The sequence below is a fragment of the Marmota marmota genome, unplaced genomic scaffold, assembly GCF_001458135.2.
Source record: "Marmota marmota marmota unplaced genomic scaffold, marMar, whole genome shotgun sequence".
Lineage (NCBI taxonomy): Eukaryota > Metazoa > Chordata > Mammalia > Rodentia > Sciuridae > Marmota > Marmota marmota.
The window spans coordinates 2,147,766-2,156,820 of NW_026000171.1; the positions used below are offsets into that span (position 1 = coordinate 2,147,766).

At 44.7% G+C, this 9,055-nt stretch overlaps 1 protein-coding gene across 3 annotated transcripts; it reads right to left on the reverse strand.

The window, feature by feature from the left end:
- Positions 1–94: 94 nt before the first annotated feature.
- Positions 95–5,557, reverse strand: Cd27 (CD27 molecule). Of its 3 annotated transcripts, none has more exons than XM_048787643.1 (6): positions 5,254–5,557; positions 4,927–5,067; positions 1,505–1,684; positions 1,198–1,287; positions 818–934; positions 95–567 (listed from the first exon to the last, which is right to left on the reverse strand). In XM_048787643.1, exons 1-6 carry the CDS (start codon positions 5,387–5,389, stop codon positions 443–445), a joined length of 789 nt encoding a protein of 262 aa, XP_048643600.1. In that variant the 5' UTR covers positions 5,390–5,557; the 3' UTR covers positions 95–442. The 3 variants fall into 3 exon arrangements, with proteins under 3 accessions (XP_048643600.1, XP_015356208.1, XP_048643601.1); XM_015500722.2 differs by having other exon boundaries at positions 4,936–5,067; positions 5,254–5,552; XM_048787644.1 differs by lacking the exon at positions 4,927–5,067 and having other exon boundaries at positions 5,254–5,553.
- Between the last annotated feature and the right edge of the window lie 3,498 nt (positions 5,558–9,055).

Consider the following 9,055-nt stretch of genomic DNA (forward strand, 5'->3'; position numbering starts at 1 on the left):
CCTCCCCCTCAGATCCCTGATTTGACAGATGAGCCTGGGACTGGCCTTGGTTGTGGAATTGGAATTTCAGAGAGAAAGCTGGAGAGCAGCAACGTGGGAGTCTGTCATTTTTATTTTGCCCATTTTGGGGGTCAGGGCTATAGCATGTGGGGCTTTTGCAGCCAGAAGTGTGTTTTACAGCTAAAGCTTGGGCCCTCCCGTAGTACCAGGGCCAAGCTTGCTTAATCCGTCTCCTGTTCATTCAGTCTCAGTCTCAATTCGTGCCAGTCTCAGCAAGGCACTTTGTCAAGTGTACATAGGAAAGGATCCCGATAAGAGGATGGTACTGAAGTAAGGGCTGCCAGGTCTGGCTCTCTGGACAGCCAGTGAGGTGGAAAGGAGGCTAGAGCTTTATTTCCACCATGACCTTCCCTTCCGTCCTCCACCCCCACCCAACGCTGGCTCAAGGGTAGGAAGCAGGCTCTGGTTTTCGGTAGTCCTCTTGGATGGGTATGGTGCTGCCCTCCTCCTCCCTGGGGCAGCTATAAGAACAAGACTCAGCAGGCTCCAGTGGGCTTTCATTTTTGTCTGCAGAAGAAGAATTAGATGAGAGGCTTGGACAGCAGTGGGGCAAGGGAGTGAGGGAAAAAGAGATAAGCAAGGGAGGGTCAGCTTGGGGAGGGCTGCCAGGAAGGTGCCAGTGAAGAGGAAAGAGTTAGGAGCCAGGTTGGTGCAGATGGGGTTGGGGAGGTTTCAGTGAGGTTCAAGGCATGGACAGCTGGGCTAAGATGGGTGTGGGTGCAGGGGCAGAACTGGAGGCTCATATTCTGTCTCTTACTTGATCCATATTTTCTTTGTTGGAGGAACAGGGCTCCTCCCAGGGCGAAAACAAGAAACATTCCAGAGAAGATCACAAAGACGCGGATACAGTCTGAGCTACACAGGGACCTTTGAGCTGTGAAAGGCAGGGTCATATGGTTTTGGGGGGTGAGGTGGTCTAGCCCCTCAGTCCTCAACCCAGGCCTCCTGTTACCCCTGACTTTTTCCTTTCCCTACTTTCTATCCCCTTGCCCCAGGAGACCAGTCCTCTTCTAATTGAGAAACTCTGTCTACCCCTCCTTTTCTCATCCTTAGTCCTAGGAACTTCCGGGCTGGCTTCCCTCCTGGCCTCTCCAGTAAGCATTCTCTCTGGGGGTGGGGATTAGGGCGAAAACTCACGTGGCAAGTGGGTGGGGAGAGTTGGGTCAGGCAGCTGCCTGAAATCAGCCGGAGTCTGCACATGATTGACTGTCCCAGTCTCTGGCATCTCTGGAAAAAACCGAGACAGAATGAGTAGCAGCAGGGAACCCCAGAGGGCACTTGGGTCTGAAGGCCTATGGCACAATGCCGCCACAGGATGAGATGGGAAGGCTGTACAGGCTGGCCAGGAGGAGCTTGTCTAGGGGTTGGTGCAGTAGAGGGGAGTGCTGGTTGGAGTGTCTCCCCTACCCTCAAGTGACTGGACAAAGGGTGGCCTGGAACTTACTTTTGGTGTAAGGTAAGTGGGTGGGTGGTGGGTATGGGCCCAGGGCTTCAGATGGATGAATGGTCAGAGAGGGGTTTGGAGAAGGATCGCACTCTGTACACTCTTTGTCCCTGCACTGCCAGTCCTTGGGGCAGCCACACTCTGTATTGGCAGTGATGGTGCAGTTACTAAGGAGAAGACCTGAGGAAAGAGGAGGGTTGGGGGAACAAAGGACATACAGATGACTTGTGGGGTACACTAGCTTAATACCCCTGACTCCCATCTCAGGCCCACCTCTAGGGACATGAATCCCTTTCCATTCCCACTGTTTCATCTATCCCCGACAAGGGCCTAGCCTTCCCTCAATGTGGCCTAGTTTCTTTACTATTATTATTATTTTTATTAAAGAAGAAAATTGGACATTTTGGAAAATTCATAGGCTCAGAAATAGAAACAATGAAAGCAGAAGGAACCTACATAATTTTCTCTTGTGCTCACTAATACTTTAATAACTTTTTATTGAAGTATAACATAGACAAGGACACATATCATAAGTATGAATCTTAAACAGTGCAAATTAGACCCATAGGTGTGACCAGCAGCATGTCAAGAAACCAAAAATGACTAGCACTGTTCTTTTCTAATCACTAACCCCCCAATGCTAGCTATTCTTCTGACTTCCTAATACCACAAATCAGTTGTGCCTGTTTTTGTACTGTATGGGTGGAATCATGCAATCTGGACTCATTTCTGTGTGGCTTCTTTTGCTTAGTCCTACATGAAATTCATCCATGTTGCAGATCATTCATTCTTATTGTTGTATATTACTCCATTTTATGAATGTCATTGTGTATTCATCCATTCTACAATTAGCAGAAGGTAATTTGGAGGGTTTCCAGTATTTAGCAATTAGTAATAGTACTTATATATATTTATTAATATATTATTAATTAATAAATATATATATTTATTCTGGGGATTGAACCCAGAGGCACTTAACCACTGAGTCACATCCTCAGCCCTTTTTATATTTTATTTGTAGACAAGATCTCCCTGAGTTGCTTAGGACCTTGCTAAATTGCTAAGGCTGGCTTTGAACTCACAATCCTCCTGCCTGAGCCTGCTGAGCCAGTGGGATTACAGGTGTGCACCACTGTGCCCAGTCCCCGATATGTTTTTAACTTTACTAGAGAATTACTTGATTACAGACATCCTTTGCCTTTAAAAATATAAATTTTGCTCGAGTGTAGGGGTCAAGTGCTGGTGGCTGCTACTCAGCTATACCATGGATGGGCAGTTTTGCCCTGGGCTGGGCTTGCAGGTATTTGTGGTTGAGAGGGAGGGGGTGATTTGGAGGAAGACAATAACATTTGGAAGTGTATTAGGCTTGGTCAAGGGGCCTGGTGAGGACCCCGGAGCAGCACACTTGTGGGGACCTGGGTAGTCCTAGGAGCCCTGACAGATGAAAGAGGAGTGCAGAAAGGGAGGATGATGCCAAAGACTCTGTCAACTCTAACAGTTTTCTTTTGCTTATGCTTTTTGTCAGGGTAGGAAGAGAGAGACATTCCTTCTTCTCATCTTTATGGTTCTATGACCTCTTTTCAGAATTCTGGCTGTGAGTTGCTACTAGAATTTGGTTTCCTTGTGGCTTACCAGGAATTGTGAGCCAGCCTGTTCAAAGATCTGCAAGGGAAGAGTAAGAGCAGCCTAGGACAGTGATGAGGGGAGGACAGTGGTGGTGGTCGTTGTGGGGATCATGAGGACATCTGCTCAAAGGGAAAGGAAATATTTAAAGAATGGTTTGAGGCTGCTTAAAAATGGATGAGGTACCATTGTTTTTTCTTTTTACCCCTGAGGTTGAACCCAGGGATACTTTACCACTGAGCTACATTCTGAGCCCTTTTTATTTTTTATTCTGAGACAGGGTCTTGCTAAGTTGCTTAGGGTCTTGCTAAATTGTCAAGGCCGGCCTCCAACTTGTGATCTTCCTGCCTCAGTCTCCTGAGACACTGGGATTATGGGAGTAATCCACTGCATCTGGCAGAAGTGCCATTATTTTCATTGATGAGTATCCAGAGAGTTGGGGGTTCTATTTACCATGTCTAATCTATGGGGGAAAAAAATCCAGGCTAATTTCAGGCACTTCCTCATCTTACAGGTGCAAACACTGAGATCCAGAGAAGGCCAGACTCACTCAGCCTCCTTCCGATCACTTATTCTGGATATAGTCTCTCTGTACCTGGGTGTTGCCTGAGTACTGTGGAATCTATAAACTGTGTCTTACAGTGAAGGATCATGGATTGAGCCATCCTGCAGCAAAGTAAAGGGACCGAAGATCAGCTCAATATTTAGAAAATGCCTCTGTTGGGGCCTACAGAGTGAGTGGGGGAGGCTCTGACAAAAAAATTTCAACCCTGCTGAGGTTGCTGGCAAGGAGAGAAAAGCATCTATTAACAGTCATATTTTTAAGTTGACTGAGGGATATTTTGTGTATTAAAAATGTTGCTTTTTTTTTTTTAATGTGATTCTGAAGATTGCACCTAGGGCCTTGTTCATGCTAGGCAAGCACTCTACCACAGAGCTATAGAATGTTGCTCTTTGACTGATTTACAATGGCAAAACCTATTTTTTTTTTTAAGAATATAGTATTAAAAGACGTAGTGAGACCAAATACATTTGATAGTTAAGTAGTTTAGTAGTGACAGTTAAGTAGTCCTCCAAAGTGTCTTGCTGAAGAACATTAGTTTAAAGGGGCAACTTTAAAGTCTGCTATTCTAGTGTTTATGGACACATAGTATCTGGATTTCTAACGAAGAAGGAAAAATAATAATACAGTTCATAAGCACAGTTGCATATATTATATCTTAATTTTTAAATGAGTTTTCCTAAATATTTTTTGTGCAAAAATGTTACTGTCTGGCTTATATTGTTATTTCCTCAGAAAGACACATTCCAAGTTCTAAATAACCAACCTACAAATACGCACTCTGAGAACACAGCTAATTCACTGGTTGGGAGTTTCCTGTTGAAATCTGGGGTTCTAGAGCCACTTTGTTCTTTTTTTATGTCTTTCTTTTCTTTTTTTCTTTTTCTTTTCTTTCTTTCTTTCTTTCTTTTTTTTTTTTTAAAGATAGCATCTCACTGTGTTTCCCAGGCTGGCTTCAAACTCATTCCTCTATTATTGTATTGATCCTATCCATAGACCCCTTCTTGCCAGTCCTTCAAATTCTGCTTACCTTCTTCCCTGGAATACTAGATATCTCCTCACATTAATATATACCCTGCCTAGGGCTCCCCATTTTTCAGCATTGACCCCATTTCCTTTGAGCCTTGAAGTAGATGAAATTCTGACTCCTGTTCTCCTTGTTTCTCCATACCCAGCTCTGCCCTCTGGCCTTGCTCCCCCAAATGCTCACTCAATGTCACTCCCTGCATACCCTTACCCATCTCACCAAAGTTACAGTGCCGACAGCTCTCACAATGGGGCCGGGTGTGGTGGTCTGGAGAGAAGGAGACCCCTGGTATACATGGATCACACCGAGCAGCCTTTCTGTGCTGGTCACAATCCTTCACAAGGAATGTTCCTGAGAGCAGAAGGTTCAGGATCAAGGCCTAACAAAGGTCATTTCTCTTCCTCTTCAAGTTAACACCTGCAGTTTACTGCAGGATACCTCTCATTGCTTGAGCTCAGTTTTGTCCAATGCTTCCCTTCATCTTAAACCCAGTCCCATTTTCCCACTTACCTGGCCACTGCCGAGGCCTGCTCTTACCTGGCTCACACATTTGACAGCATAGTCCTCCCTGAGCCCAGTAGTGCTTCTCTGGACACCTTTTGGGGGCTGGAGTAGCTGAGATCCCTGCTAGGGTCCCCAGAATGAAGAGCCAGCAGGGGGGTGGCCATGCCATGGCTCCTGCCCAGAGATATCTTTTTGTGCTCTCGTTGCTGACCACTGCGTACAGGTGCCTCGTCTTTGTACCTGCTGGGCAGTGGCCACAGTTTCTCTCTTGAGTTTCCCTGCTTCAGGTACCAAGCCAACCTTTGATGGCAATAAAAGCTCTACTGTGGTTGGTTTTTTCTTTTCTCATAGCAGCAACCTCAACCTCCTCCCCCCCTTTCCGCATGCTGAGGGAAACTCTCAGACTTGCTGTTCTTCAAAGATATCCCCTCTCCTTTCCTCTCCTTGGCTTGGCCTGCCTGCCTACTCTCTCCCTCTCTCCTCTCTCCCTCTCTTTCTCCCTCCCTCTCTCCCTCCCTCATATGAAGCATTTAATTAATCTACACCCGCCGCTTTTACAAAGGGGGTTGGATATACACAGTTTCTCTTCTTTCCTATTCTGAGACTTGGACATCAAGATCCACACAGGGGACCCCACATCAGTCCCCTGCCCAGTTTATAAGCTAATCCACATGCCCATCTCTCTCATACTTCTATTCTTTCTTTCGCAGAGATGCTCAATTTTAAAAAGGAAAAGGAGCCAGACTTGCTACAGATCTGCAGACTTTTCTCTGAACTCTTCAGGTCAGATTAATTTCAGAATTCAGAATATTTAAGAGTTAGAAGAAAACTAGCATCATAAAACACCCTCCTGAAGCTGGGGTAGAACTCAAAATTAAACACACCTATGCTGCAAACTATTGAATGTTTACACTAAATGGGAGGTGTAATGACTATAACTAGCTTTGTATCGATTGAGCTTCTGTTTTATGGCTGAAAGAAAGAGTTATCTAGAGCATTGTTCAGAGTTGAAGACAAGGGACTTAACCTTGTGTCTCTTCTTATCACCCTCTGTGCTAGGAGGTCAAATATGCTCTCTTAATCTTTATGCCACCTGTGATACAGGCATCATATGCTGCCCATCAGACCCTTGCTCACCTTCCTCCTCACCCTAGTACCATCTTTATCCTCTTCAACCCTGAGGTTAGTAGTGTCCTGAGGCACCTGGGGATTCTGGCTCTGGGCACTTAGGATTAAAGGTGAGTTCCTGTGTAGGTGATCTCTTTCCTGTTTTCTCAGTTCTCTTGGGAAGACTTATTTGGATATATTGGACTCTTTGTATCCTGGGAACATGGGCTGGGTGGGCTCTCCTCATTCTTTCCCCAGTGAACATGATGTGGGATGGCTTATTTCTCTAGGGCACTTCTCATTTAGGGGCTTTACAGTTGTTTTGACACTGTTCATGAAATGTCACAGCCCTGTGGTTGCACCTGGTAGATCTGTTAGATCTGTTCTATCTAACTCTTCAGTTTCCTTTCTCTTCATTTTTTCCACCCTCTGCCTTTCCCCAGCCTCCTCTACAGCGCCTCAGGAGGGTCCATTCAAGAAGAAGCCACACATGGTTGTGATTTCAAGTTTTTCATGGAAAATCATCCTTCTAACTAAGAGTGCCTATAATCCCAGCGATTTGGGGGGCTGAGGCAGGAGGATTACAAGTTCTATGCCAGCCTGGGCAACTTAGCAAGATCTTGTCTCAAAAAATAGAAGAGTTGGGGTTGTAGCTCAGTGGTAAGTGAACCCAGGGTTCAGTCCCCGGTATATAGAGAGGAGAGGAGAGGAAAAGAGAGGAAGAGGGAGAGGGAGTGGTGAGGGAGAAGTGAGGGAGAGGAGAAGAAAGAAAGCCATTTTTCTTACTATTTGGCAGGGACCATAGAAAATAATAACTGTGGGACCTGAAGACTTTTCTCTCACTAATAATCCTACCCCATTCCCAGGTCACTATTAAATCTTAAACCTCAAGGCAGGTGTTGGGAGGTGGGCTGACCAGCTAACAATAGGACCTTTGGGAACCAGTGAGATCTGAGAGGAATCATGAGGCATTAGGGAGAAACTTGATGAAGCAGGGCTTGGAGTGCACTGAGAACTTACCACCTTGGCTAGACTATGAACTTCTCACTCACCTAAGGCCTCCAATTCTCTGGGACAAAGCCCATCTTCCTCTTGTACTTACTAGTTCTCCACAGGGATCAGAGCAGGAGCAGGGGCTTTCTGGTTTTCCAGGAGTACCATGTTCAGGAGGAGGAAAGCCAATTTTTTTTAATATCCTTATTTTATTTATTTTTATGTGGTGCTGAGGATCAAACCCAGGGCCTCACATGTGCTAGGCGAGTGCTCTACCACTGAGCCACAACCCCAGGCTGGAAAGCCAATTTTCTGGACCTTATTCTTTTCTGGGCAAATGGAATGACCTCATCTCTGGCCCACTGTGATCTTTGCATCAACTTCTCGTGAGCCTTGCCCTGTTCTAGGCTGGCTCCCTTCATGGTACCTTTCTCTTGTGCACAGGCCATGGAAATGCAGCCTGCTCACATTTGCCTTGAAATTATCCACTATCATGTTCTCTTTTGGGGCAAATCTGTCCCCATGTCTGGCTGGGGAAGAGATATATGGTCTCTTCCCCGAAATTCTCTGCTTTTCTTACATCTGCAAATATAGGTCAACAGAAGTTCTTCTCTTTTTTTTAATATTTATTTTTTAGTTGTAGTTGGACACAACACCTTTGTTTTATTTATTTTTATGTGGTGCTGAGGATCGAACCCAGGGCCTCGCACATACTAGGTGATCGCTCTACTGCTAAGCCACAACTTCAGCCCAAGAGTCCTTCTCGTTTGAGCACTTTGATCACTTTTGAAAGTTTCTGACCAAACCCTCATGTTGTATCTGTGTGACATAGATCTTAGCTGGAGTCACACTGCTCTGTAATATCCAGAAAACATACTCCTTGATTTCCATTCAGGGAAAGTCTTGGACAGGATAGGAAAGAGGTGGGGCCGTCTACAACACAAATTCCAGGGCTAAAGTTATGTGAGGTTGTAGGTGTGAGGTGGTATCTCACTTTAGTTTTGATTCTTACTTCCCTAATGATAAGAGATGTTGAACATCTTTTCATGAGCTTATAGGCCATTTGTATATCTTTGGAGAAGTATCTAGTAAGTCTTTGGTTAATTTTTTAAAATTAGCTTTTTTTTTTTTTTTTTTTTGGTTATTGAGTTTAGGAGTTCTCTATGTATTCTAGATATTAATCCGTTAGCAGAAAGATGACTTGCAAATATTTTCTCCCATTTCATGGTTTGCTTTTTTACTCTTAATATTTGTGGGGTGAGGGGAATGAGAATTGTTCTAGGGATAGAATACAGGGCCTTGTGCATGCTAGACAAGTGCTCTACCATTAAGCCTCCCACACTAGGGATTGAACCAAGGGACTTTCTACTACTGAGCTACATCTCCAGCCCTTTTTATTTTTTATTTTGAGATAGGTAAATTGCCAATGCTGGCCTTGAACTTATGATCTTCCTGCCTCAGCCTTGTGAGTAGCTAGGATCTATATTGTTTTTTTTTTTTTAAAGAGAGAGAGAGAGAGAGAGAATTTTAATATTTATTATTTTTTTTAGTTTTTGGCGGACACAACATCTTTGTTTGTATGTGGTGCTGAGGATCGAACCCAGGCTGCACGCATGCCAGGCGAGCGCGCTACCGCTTGAGCCACATCCCCAGCCCCTCTATATTGTTTTTTGATGCACATAAATTTAATATTTGTATAAAGTCCAGTCTGTTATTCTTTTGTTGCTGTGCCTTT